General features: G+C 54.2%; 1 protein-coding gene across 2 annotated transcripts in view; it reads left to right on the top strand.

Moving 5' to 3' along the window:
• The first annotated feature begins 5566 nt into the window (after window positions 1-5566).
• Window positions 5567-12725, top strand: part of FXYD6 (FXYD domain containing ion transport regulator 6) — a 35534-nt gene continuing 28375 nt past the window's right edge. Inside the window, exon 1 of one of the 2 annotated variants that reach the window (XM_061440435.1) lies at window positions 5567-5699. Coding sequence is in view for 1 of the 2 variants with exons in the window: in XM_061440434.1 (XP_061296418.1) it covers window positions 11253-11307 (55 nt within the window). In the remaining variant the exon portion in view is untranslated. Of the gene's footprint in view, window positions 5700-6366; window positions 11308-12725 lie in introns of those variants that run through there. The other variant, XM_061440434.1, reaches the window with a different exon arrangement.

Raw genomic sequence — 12725 nt, 5'->3', positions numbered from 1 at the left:
AAACTGAACAAGGACTTTCCTGGTGGTGTAGCCGATTAAGAGTCTGCCTGCCAATGCAGGGGACATGGGTTTGACCCCTGGTCCAGGAGGATTCCATATGCTGTGGAGCAACTAGAGCCGTGTACCACAACTCTACTGAGCCCGTGCTCTAGGGCTGTGAGCCCCAGCTACTGAGCCTGCGTGCTGCAACTGCTGAAGCCCGCCCACCCAGAGCCTGTGCTCTGCAACAAGAGAAGCCACCACAATAGGCTCACGCAACACAACAGAGTGGCCCTCACTCACTACCACTAAAGAAAGCCTGTGTAAAGCAGCAAAGATCCAATACAGCCAAAAATAATAAATAAAGAACAAACCAAACATGTGGCAACTGATTTAGAAAAAAGTTCTGATAGAAGGGAAAAGAAGGCATGGACAGAGGAGCCCGGCAGGCTATAGTCCATAGGGTCACAAGGAGTCGGACACGACGGAAGTGACTCAGCAGCAGCAGCAGCAGACCTGGTCTGGAAAACCAGCGGTGTCTGCCATCCTCTGCAGTTTCTCCTGCTCCATCCACAGTCACTGAAGTCCTGCTTTTCAACCCCAATGTCATGTCAGGGTTACCTGTTCCTCCTCTCCTGACAGTCTGGCCTCCTCTCCTCTGCCTGGGACCTCACCAGCACTAGCTTCCTTACCCGCTTCATCTTGGGATGAGAGAACAAAGGAAATGCATCTCACAGGTGTGGTCTGGGCCCAGGGGACCAGTGCTCAGGGAACCAGTTCTGAAGACCCTTTGATAAAGCTGAAAGGTTGTTGCCTGGGAGAGAGATCACAGAAGAAAGTGCTCAAAATGCATCTGGAGAGGTGGGCTAGGGTAGGATCTTGTAGGATCTTGTGAGCTGTAATTCACTTAAATTTATTGTAAGTGGGTCACCATACAAGACAGTGGGGTGTATAAATGGAGTAAGATGGCTGGCTGATCTCAAGGAGTTCCCATTCTACTAGGGCCTCATGTGTGTGTGTTCAGTCGTGTCTGACTCTTTGCGACCCCATGGACTATATAGCCTGCCAGGCTCCTCTGTCCATGAGATTTTCCAGCAAGAATACTGGAGTAGGTTGCCACGTCCTCCTCCAGGGGATCTTCCTGACCCAGGGATCAAACTGGAGTCTCCTTATTGGCAGGTGGCACACCTGAAATTAAACACAGAAAAATTCAGATTATGGTATGTACACGCACAGATGCAGAGACAATGCAGTTCATGGCAGCATGGACAAGACAGCTTTAATTTCAGTAAGATGATTTTTGAATTTCACTCTGCATGGTAGATGCGATTCATGTAAGTAGAGAAGGGAGGGACAGGATGTCTTAAGCAGAGAAGATGATATGAACAAAAGTTTAGGGGCCGGCAAGCAGGCAGGATATTTGAATAATTGTGAATGGCCCTGTTGGTCTGGGGAACAGCATTTGCCAGGATTGAGGTGACCAGAGTGATAAAATGGGGAAGGCAGGGCAGAGAATGGGTCAGGAGATGAAACTGCAAAGGTAGGTGGGTGTCGGGTGGTAAAGACTGAATGCTGGATTTTAACTTGTAGAGAATTGGAGTCTAGGAAGGTTTGAATCACATCAGTGTTGTAGAAACTAATTTCCAAACAAGAGTTAGCATAAGGGTGGGGAGACTGAGGCAGAGGCACCAATGGGAGGCTGGCATCATGGAGCCTGATCTAGAACAGAAGCAGTGCGGGAGAGGCATTAGGATGGAGCACACTTTTCCAGATGAATAACAGTGTTGGAGCAGTGCCATTTCCAAAGTCAAGGAAAAGCAGGGAAGGAGAGTCAGCTCTGGGGCAGGGGGTGGGGGGGAAGTAGGGTCAGATGATGGATCCAGTTTGAGTACCGCTGAGCCCCTGGAGATGATAACTCCTCTGGGTTTCTGGAGTAAGGACCAGGCTGAGAGAGTGGGTCATCAGCCCCAGGTGGGCGGCAAAATCATGATCGTGGATTGGACTGTCCAGGAACAATGCAGAGCAGAGGACAAAGAGCCCAACACAGCTGCTTGAGGGAAAAGCTGAAGAGTTGGGGGAAGATCAGGAAAGGAGGAAGGGCGCATGACCAAGGAGTGCTTTTGAAGTGAGCAGAACTCTTTCAGCAAGGAGTTAGGAAATAGTTCTGTCTTAGGGTCTGGGGGCTTAGCATTTGGCTGAAGTCTGGGATAGCACGCCTTCAAATTCCTACAAAGCAGAATGAGTACAAATGGACATAGAGTAAACAACTTGTGGGCGGGGCCTGCTTGGGTCCTGTAGTCTGCACCCCAGGATGAAGCAGCACCCAAAGGGGCCTGCTAGGATGGCTTTTGGTATTGCTCTTTTAATTTTCCCGCAGGCCCTCTCTGCCTCCTGTCCATGGCCGTGTGACCTGGGTTGCTGACATGCTGAAGGTCTGTGTCTGCCACAGTACAAGGCAACTGGGGGCAAGTGCTATCCACATGGGGTCTTAGCTGCACTATTGCAAGGTATTTTGCTCAGCTTTAAAGCACAGATGAGTCCGTAAGCTTGAAACAGTTACACCGGCCTTCCAAACCTTAGGTCTTGGCGTGGCTCTTATTCTGGAGGGGTGGGGGTGGGGAGGATTTAGAAACAGTTTCTGTCCTTCCTCGTCCTACTGTCGCTGGAGATGCAGGCTCCCTTCATTGGGGTGTAGGCCCATTTCCCAGCTTCACATGAGCCCTGCTCTCCTGACAGTTCCTCACCTTTGACTGTGGGATCCCCCACGCTGCAGAGTCTGCCACTCCCCAACTCTTGCTTGCAACAGCTCTCTTAAGGCCCTTCAGAGGCTTCCCATTCTCCTGAGAATAAGAGTTGAATTCACCCAGGAACCACCAGGCTTGCCTGGACTGGCGTCTGCATCCTTCTCCAACCTGTCTCTTCTGTTCCAGAGCCACAGTGGCTCCTTTCATGCATGCGCCTTCTGCCTCAGGGCCTTTGCACATGTGGCTTCTGTTCCCATGTCAGAATCATCATTTCCCAACCCTTCCTGTCACTCCAATTCTTGGCTCCTTCACCTCCTCTCCATAACACCTCCTGACCCTTCAGCTTGCTTCTCAAATGCTACCTCCTCAGGGCTCAAAACCATTTTAATGACACATTTATCCATGGGATTATTTGATAAATCTCTACCTCACCCATTGATTCTAGTGTGTATTAGTCTCTCAGTTGTGTCTGACTTTTTGTGACCCCATGGATTGTAGCCTGCCAGGCTCTTCTGTCCATGGAATTCTCCAGGCGAGAAGACTGGAGTGGGTAGCCATTGCCTTCTCCAGGGGATCTCCCTGACCCAAGAATCGAACCCAGGGCTCCTACATTGCAGGCAGATTCTTTACCGGCTGAGCCACCAGAGAAGCCCCATTGGCTCCAAGGGGCCATGACTTTTCTTTCACTGTGCAGCCTGGAGCTTGGCCCGGGGCTCAGTGCCCAGTAGCTCCTCATACCATAAATGCGTGGAAAGAATGAGGCAGCTGGTGACCTTTTTCACTGGCGTCCGCATGTGTCCTAGGGGCTAGATGCGTTTCTTCCTCCCCTAAAAGGGAGCCAGGACTCCTGCCAGAACAAGCTTGTGTGTGACTGCATAGCTGTGTCACCCCAAACTCCCTCAGCTGTGGCCCTGGATGGACGGGGGAGAAGCCCATTTTCAGCCCTTCCACACGTGATGCAGCTTTTACTGTTCCCCTGTGGCTCTTTGCTGCCCTGAGGTATCTGAGTAATTTGGCCAAACACCATGGCATTCTCTGGTAAGAAAAGGGCAGGTACTAACAGGTGGCATGGCTTTGGAGTTCTGCTCCCCCGGCCCGTGCTTTCCCAAACAGACTTGCAGAGCCGGGATCTGAAGTGTTCTCACCAGGAGAAACTCTGAAAAACAACACAGCGAGGTGGCAGGTGGTAGCACTCAAGCGTGTGTGCGAAGGACACGGGCCTTGTGAGTGATGTGGCTTCGTCTCTCAGAGCAGAGCAAAAAGAACAGGGAGAAGGGCAGTTGGAACCAAGTGCTCATGTGCAGAGGAAAAGGTTTGCCCCTGCAAATCCATGTAAAGTCACATGGATCTAAGAGATCTGAGCCAGGTTTTGATGAAAGAGCTTTGATTTTCATGGGCACCCAAGGAACTCTGGGGACTGGGCCAGAGTGACAGCGTCCACTCTGTCCAAGGTCCGGTGCTCATGGAGGTGTCTTGTCCTCTCAAGCGTTCCCCACTCTTTCTCAGCAGCCACTCATGGCTTCCACATCTGGGCAAAGCCTTCTGGAACCCATGTTTATTTCCTGCCTTGGGGCTTTGAGATTGGACCATTTCTCAAGATAATTTAGTCAGAGGGTCCATCTGGAAGGCGGTTCTGGATTATCGAGTCTCTCTCTTTCACGTCACAAATGAGAAAACTGAGGGCCAGGGCTGGGAGTGTTGAGGTAAGGCTGGCAGTACCCATGGTTCCAGGGTACAGGGTCTGTGAGGAAGTCCCTGTGGCCCCTCTCAGGCTTGGACAGCTTCTCCCAGGAATTCCCGGCTCCATCCTGCCCGGTCCCCCTCCAGGCTCTTCTGGGCAGCTTCATGGCCTGCAGCGTGGCTTCCTGGCTACCAACCGAGTGGCCAGCCCTTGCAGTATCCGTGGTTTCTGCCAGCGCCTGGCCTGGAGCCCTTCCTACAGGCCCTGCTCCTCAGAGCAGCTGCCTGCTCGCTGAGCGCCCACTCTGCTCCCGGGCTCAGCTCCGGGGGTCAGTGTTCTCACCGCCATTTCACGAGGAAAGAAACTGAGGCTCCAGAGCGCCCTTCAGTGCTGGGCTCTAGGGGACATCACGGGCGGAGTTGCTGAGCTAGGAGTTAAATCTCATTAAGGTTTGTCGTTCTCGAATTTGGACCTGAGAAGTGGACTGGGAGGGGGGCAGTACTGTGACCCTGCGGGGGCAGGACGAGGGCCCTCCATGAGGAGGATCTGGGAGGCAAAGCTGTGGTTCCGGCGAGCCCCCGCCTCCAGCAGCCCACCGGGCTCTCGCTGAAAATGACAACTCCAGCCAGAACCGGCGCGCGCGCCTACGACACAGCCATTCATGCTTTAGGTGCGCATTCCCCTTAATTGCCAAGCCTCCCAGTTAACGTGGGTTGCAGTGTCTGGTGCTGGGTTATTTTCTCGTATTTTTCCGACCCCTCCCCGCCCTCCTCCCCGCTCCCCCCCGCCCCGCGCCGAGTTTACTATTTCGGAGAGACACTAGCTCTGTCATCGTGTTTGTCTTGCTCCCTCCCCACCCTCAGCCGAGGAAAACCAAAAAGCAACAGCTGGCGGCGGATGCGAGCGCCCTGGCCGGTCTCCGCGGCGGCGGTCTCCTGTTGCTTCTCCAAGCGGCCTGCCCCTTGAATCCCGCCCGCACCCAGGAGCAGCGGCGGCGCGCTCGAGGGGCGGGCAGCGCCGGGCGAGGAGAAGGGGGTCCGCGCGACGACGCTACCCGGAGGCCGGCAGACGGTGACACCGCGGTCCCCGGAGCCCAGCCCCGGCCGAGCCCCCGCCCACCACTCCCCACCCCTGCGGGACGCGGCGCTCCAGCCCGCCCCCACCCTTCCCAGCAGGGGAGGCGGGAAAAACAGCGAAAGCCTCGCCCACTGCCCTCCCCCAGCCTCGCCACTCCCAGGCTCCTCCGGACTCCACTCATCCTCCTGGGATTGTCTCGGAGGGGACACGCCGCGCAGGTAAGCGGCTGCAGAGGTGGCGAAGTTGGGTTCCTCTAACGAGGAGGGAGAGGGGCTGGGGTGGGGACCGATCGCGCGGCGCCAGGATGCTGCCAGGGTAGGTTTGTTTCGGTGGGTGTGAGCGGTTCTCGCCAGGCACGCAGCTAGGGCAGCGGAGACCCGGTAGGAGATGGAAACCCAAAGAGGAGGTGGGCGTCGGAAGAGAAGAGGGGCCGCCGACGGGGGAGACAGGCCGTGGCGGTGGGGTGAAGCTGTTCGGACAAGGCGTTTGCTGCTACCTGGAGCTTGGGGCTGTGGTTTTGGGAGAGGGGGAAAGGGCTGCTCTCCTCTTACCAGGGCGGTGTAGTTTTCCCTTTGTTACTTGGAAGCTGTGGACACTTGAGTGTGCGGTTGTGAAGACGAGGGGAGGTGGCTGGCTATGAGTGTGCACACATGAGCCATGCAAAATGGGACTTGCTGATTTGGCGCTTGGAGGACGGGGGAGCTGGGGCTGGGCAGTGGGCACCGGGAGGAGGGGCAGGTAAAAAAAAGGGCTGGCGTTCCAGGGCATGGTTCATGAGAGTGCATTAGTGTTCCTCTCCTCTTGTCTAACCCGTCCTGGCTTCTTCCAGCGGGGTGGGGGTTGGGGTGGGCCTGGTCCCCCGGCCCCATCCCCTCCTTTCCTGGTACCCTGCCCTCTTTCCCCAGCAAGGCTGGCCTTGGCACAGCCTTCCCCATTGTGTCTCTTGGGCTTCCTTGCCTAGTTGGAAGGGGCTCCTGGCACTTGCTTCTGGGCTCTTACAAGTGGTGGCTGGTAGAGGAAGCACCGAGGGTGGGAGCAGGGAGCAGGCATGCTGGAGAATGGGCCTGGCCAGGCCCCCGCTGCCCACATCCAGCCTCAGGGGTTATGGCTTCCAGGGCTTCTCCCCGCCAATGTGTCCTCTTTCTCCACTTCCTTTGTCTTCTTGGCATCGTGCTCTCTGCCTAGGCCCAGATTTCCAGGTTTGGAGATGGATCAGTGGGCAGCCCATGTCTTCTGTGGAAGGGCCCCCACTCTGGGGTCCCAGGGCCCTCATCGTGTGTATGTGCTGATGTCTATATCTGTTTCTGCTTTGGCCTTTTCCACGTGACCTGCCCAGTAGTTGCCATGGAAACCCCTTTTCAATTCTCAGCCTCCCTCCTTTTCTGCCCATTCCTCACCTCCATATCTCCTCCCCTCCCCCCAACATGGTTGCCTAGATACTGATTACCCCTGACTTCTCTGGGTAGGAGACCCTGAAATGCTAGCTCCCACCTCACACTGATGTCGCCCCTAGCCACTCCAGCTCCCCCAACACACAGTACACATCACAAACACACCCCAAACATGCACGCTCACCACACCACCCACATACTCAGACACACACCTGCTTGCCACACACACTGCATAAACACACAGCACACACATATATTATATCACATGTACACCATGTACACACTAAATACACCATGCATGTACCAAACCACCGCACACAACCCACAAGGCTACACATACACCTGTCATTGAACTGTGTGCGCTTTCACACAGACCAGCAATAACATATACCATTGCTTTCCTTCTCTCTCTCTCTCTCTCTCTCTCTCTCTCTCACACACACACACACACACACACACACACATACACGAGTACTTCTGAACAGGTCTCCAGCTGGAAGAGAGCGCGATTTCTGCCTCATCCAGCTCCTTGGAGGAGCGTGTAGGGGAAGGCTGAGAAAGGCTAGGAGGAAGCATCTCCCTGAGAACTCTGCAGAAGATGGGGGGAGATGCCCTTCCAGACTCCCTCAGAGGGGAGCCCCTCTCCTGGGTGCTAGATGCAAGAGGCTGGGCATGGACCAGAATGTAAATCTCTCCCCACTGCTTCCTACCTGCCTTTACCCTAAGAAAGCCTGAGGCTCCTGGCCCCTCTTAGGAATCTCAGTTCTGCCCCTGAGCCTTCCTGCCTAACACAGGATCAGGCAGCTCCAAGACCTGCTGAGGCTCTGAACCTCCGCAAAGGAAGGAGGAAAGGTGTGACTGTGTTAGGAGAGCAGGGGAGGGCAGGGAGAGAAGACAAAGCCTTGAGGATTGGGAGGAGGAGGAGCCAGCAAGAGAGGAGCCAGGTGTATTTAGAAAGTATTTAGGGTGTATTTAGGGTGATGATGGGCGGGGAAGGAGTGTCCAGGCTGCCCTCTATCCCCCAGGGACACTTTCCTGCTTTCTTCTTGGCTCCTCCAAGCACATCTGTGTGTCTTGGGACAGGAAGGCAGTTTGCCAAGGGCTCCTGGATGGCTAGAGCTTGCCCAAGACCTGTAGCTTCTCTCTGGGTCTGGTGATAGACTCTGGAGGCCAGGGTCTCCTTTCTGGCCACCTTGTGAACTTTGGACTGACTTGGGCCCCACTTCATTCAACTATTCAGTGAATTGCTTTAAGTACCTACTGTGTGTTCATTGCCAGGATCACGAGGAAGACAGAGTCCCTGACCTCAGAATCCTAGATTTCTCAGAGCCAGAAGGGGGACATCCAGTCGGGACATCATGCAAATGGGAAAACTGAGGCTTGGAGGTCACACACTCCACTGTGGCTGAGGCCTCTGACTCTTCAGCCAGGATTTGTGACCCCTCCCCCCCCACATACACACATACACTTCCTGTCGCACATCACTTGCTTCACTTGCCTTTTTTTCTTTGTTGCCACCAATCCTCTGGGGACTACCATGTCCCTTCAAAGTGTGGGTGCCCTAGTGGATGGGGAGCCTGCTTCATTCTGTTTTCTTGGAGAATGTGGCCAGGAGAGGAGGGAGCAGAGGCAGTTCCCTAGACCCTGGAAACTCCCCGCAGCCATAGGGAAGCCAGAGCATTGGATCCTGTAAGTCAGAGCCTGGCCCCTGGCCCCGTTGGGCCTCGCTGGCAGCCATCTGGATGGCAGACTGTGTCAGGCAGCCCCCAGGACTCATTGTCTAACAAATCACTCACCAGCTTCTGCCTGAGCACCTGAGGAGGCAGACCAGTCACGAGAGGCCCTGGCCCTGCCTGCAGCATAAAGGAGGAGAGCCTAGGGGTGCAGACCGAGGTGTAGTCCTGGCTGTGCTCCAGGGGGCATTGCATTCATATCCCAGATAGCCCTTCAAACTGGGTTTCTGGTGGTAGTCAGGAATGGCTTAGACTGATCTCCAGCAACTGAAAGCCTCCACGATTTTATCTTTTTTAGTTTTTGGCCACACCACGCAGCATGCTAGATCTCAGTTCCCTGATCACAGATCGAACCCAAAAGCCTCCACGATTTTAGGCCTCTGTTTCCTCATCTGCCTGTAGATGGGTCAGATTTCATGATTTCTAAGGCATTTGTTTTCCTCCCAGTTTTTGTAGCCTGTACAGTCTTGAAAAAGATCCCTTTTCTCTCCAGGTGCCAAACTGTGCTTATAATTTTATAACACAGGGTTGTAGCTGAGTGGGGCAGGGAAGGGGGTGGTCTTTAGTCACCCCTGAGAGCTCCCTTTTCAACCTGTGAAGACAGGAGATGCTCAAGAATCCGAGACCAAGTTCTTATCTCCCAGGCTGCAGCCCCTGACCCTCCTGGACACCACGTCCACTTGGTCTGTTTTGCTAGGATAACACCCGGGGCCTGGTGGAGTCTTGGGAGATGTGGTCTCTGGAGGGATGAGCCAGATTGATTTTGAGTCTATGAATCCTCGGACAGAGAGCCTTGGGGCAACTGGAGAGCGTGACAGGAGGCACTGGTCAGGGCTGTCTGTCTCTGATGAGAAGCAGAATATCTCTGGCCGAAACAAAACCTTGGATCCAATTTGGCAGCATCTTCTCTGCCCTGGAATGGGAAGTGGGAGGGGAGACTCTGACCTGGGAAAGTATGAAGTCAGCCTGGAGGCCACACAGGAACACACTTGTTACAAAGACGCACGGGGGAGCGGGAGGCTCAGGAGGGGCGCTGGGGCCCAGGGGACCAGGCTGGGGCCGTGGGAATGTGGCTGCTCAGCTCAGAAGCTCTGATTTGGGGCCAGGGATGAGGGAGGATCTAGTTAGAATGACAGTGACCCTCACATGGCTGGAGGGCAAAGCCAGTCCTCGGGAGGGGACCGGAAGCAAGGTCTTAACGTCATACGCACATCCCTTTAACAGTTGTTAAGTGAGTCCCTTCCCTATGCCAGGCTCTGTGGGCTTTCCAGGACCTAGAGCCCTCTGAGATGATGGTTTCATTTCTCTGAGCGCTCCTGCCCGGTTCCTCCGTTTCTCCCCGGCTGACCTTACCCCACCTCCCACCCAGAAGGACCCCCCCAACCTCCATCTTCAACAAGCAGGGCCCCCGCACTCGCTCATGTGTGGCTCACACTTGCACTCTCTCTCCCCTTCTCACTCATACATAATATCCATACCTGACACACAGGCGTGAGCTCACAGGTTCCCTGCACCCTCTCACCTCGCCCAGCTGCAGTCTCTCACCCAGACCATGGTGATGGGCTCTCTCTCCTTCCACTTTCTCAGCCCTCTTGCTTTTATTACCACTGATCTGTGGGCCAGTATTCCAACCTCTCCGTGCCTGTTAGTGGGGACAGGTGCCTGGCTCTGGCCCTCGAAGCTCTCTGGGTCCTGGCCGCAGCTATCGCACCAGGCACCTTCTCCATGTGATCATCCCGAGCCTTGGACTTCCTACCCTCTGCCTCTGCTCAGGCCCTAGCAGGAATGAACCCTTACTTCGGCCTGCAGAGCAGGGGATGGTCGCCTTTGGAGATGCACAGACTTGGGATCTAATCTGGCTGCTGACGCTTCCTAGCTTGCTTAACTCTTCTAAGCCTTAGTTTCCTTATCTGTCAAATGGGCATGAGAATTGAGCAGGGCTAAGTTACGTCAAGTGCTTCTTTGTGCTTAGCATATAGAACACACTTGCTGGATATTAATTGCTATAATAATAATAGTACTAACACTTTGTTATTGTTATTAGAATTTCTTTCAATTTTTTAGGACTTCTCAGGTGGCGCTAGTGGTAAAGAACCCATCTGCCAGTGTAGGAGACATAAGAGACGAGGGTTCGATGCCTGGGTCAGGAAGATCCCCTGGAGAAGGGAATGGCTACCCACTCCAGTATTCTTGCCTGGAGAACCCAATGGACAGAGGAGCCTGGTGGGGCTACAGTAGTCCATAGGGTCTCAGAGGGTTGGACACAACTGAAGCGACTTAGCACTCATTATCGTTACAGTGTTCTTTGAGGCCTCTCTCCAGTGCTCATTCTTTAAGATAGCTTTTCCTATTTCTTATCAGAGAAGGCAATGGCACCCCACTCCAGTACTCTTGCCTGGAAAATCCCATGGATGGAGGAGCCTGGTGGGCTGCAGTCCATGGGGTCGCTAAGAGTCGGACACGACTGAGCGACTTCACTTTCACTTTTCACTTGCATCCATTGGAGAAGGAAATGGCAACCTACTCCAGTGTTCTTGCCTGGAGAATCCCAGGGATGGCGGAGCCTGGTGGGCTGCCGTCTATGGGGTCTCGCAGAGTCGGACGCGACTGAAGCGACTTAGCAGCAGCAGCAGCAGCAGAGAAGGAAATGACAACCCACTCCAGTATTTTTGCCTGGAAAATTCCATGGACGGAGGAGCCTGGTAAGCTACAGTCCATGCAATTGCAGAGTCTGCACATTTCTTAGTAAACAGACAAACTTTCCTCTTCCTGGTACCCCTGAAATGCTCTGTTGCTTCTTCCCTTAAAGGCTACTCCCACTGGGCCAGCACTTAGCTACTTATGTCCATGCCTGCTCCCTACACCCTCTCCTGCTTCTTCAAAGGCAAAGTCCATTTTTTCCCCAGATGGGGGTGGGGGGGTGGCGGGAGCATGGTGTCAGACATGGAGCAAGCCCAGTGAGCATCTGTGAATTGAACATATGTGGGAAAAAGTCCTCATGCACCAGGGCATGTTGAAATCCCACTTGCCCCTCCAGGCTGTCTCCCGCCTATCACTCGCCCCCCCAGGTGCACACCACACACACCTAAAGTGTACATTCCTTTTTGCCCATGGGTCATCTCAGTTTGTCCTGTTCCTTTGGTAGATTTTGAAAACTAGGAGTTTGACCTCATTGGAGGTCTGGGGGGGCTTCCCAGGTGGCGCTAGTGGTGAAGAATCCTCTTACCAATTCAGAAGATGCAAGAGATGTGGGTTCGATCCCTGGGTTGGGAAGATCTCCTGGAGGAGGCTATGGCAACCCACTCCAGTATTCTTGCCTGGAAAATTCCATGTGCAGAGGAGCCTGGCTGGCTACTGTCCATGGGCCCGTAAAGAGTTGGACACAACTGAGTGACTGAGCACAGCTCAGGAGGTCTGGGAAGTGCTTAAGGACTGAAGGCAGTGGAGGGAAGCTGATTCATCATAGTGTTTTGGTGACTGGGATTTGATGGAGACCTGGAGAGTGGGCGGGAGGAAATGAGGGGAAGGGAGCACTGAAAAATTTTAAAAATTCCTTTAAAATTCCACACAGATCCTTGAGTTGTTTTGAGCTTAGGTTGGATTTGACTTAAAAGGATAATGGTGCTGAACGTCTGATCCTTCAGTCATTGGCATTAACTGAGCAGCCACTCTGCAAAGTGTTGGAGATTCAGAGAATGCCTAGAAGGTGCCTCCCTTCTACAGAGCTACAGGGCTCATAGTCTGATGGACGGGACCTGGACAGAAGCATGGGCCTTGGCTCTGTGGGGATTGGGGCAATGAGGCATGTAACAGGAAGGAGGAGACAGTACTTTCCTGAAGCTGAGACAAACAAGGTCAGGTAAACCTCCATGCAGGCAAGTGACCAGGTTCGGCAGGTTTCCAAGTATACGGGCCCATAGGTCAGGGATCATCCCATGTCATTTCCACCACCAGGCAAGTCAGTGTGAGCACAGACAAAGTGCCCTGTGGGCTCAACTGCCCACCCAGAGCTGTGCTCTCAAGGCAGTGGGCTGTTGGGCAGAGAGAGTGGAAGGAGCCAGTCAAGCGGCCTCATCCTGCGGTCTGCCTGTGAGCAGGGTCTCATGGGCCTGGCTCCTGG

The sequence above is a fragment of the Bos javanicus genome, chromosome 15, assembly GCF_032452875.1.
Source record: "Bos javanicus breed banteng chromosome 15, ARS-OSU_banteng_1.0, whole genome shotgun sequence".
NCBI classification, from domain to species: domain Eukaryota; kingdom Metazoa; phylum Chordata; class Mammalia; order Artiodactyla; family Bovidae; genus Bos; species Bos javanicus.
Note: the sequence above shows the minus strand (reverse complement) of the source record. Positions and strands in the feature narration are given on the sequence as shown.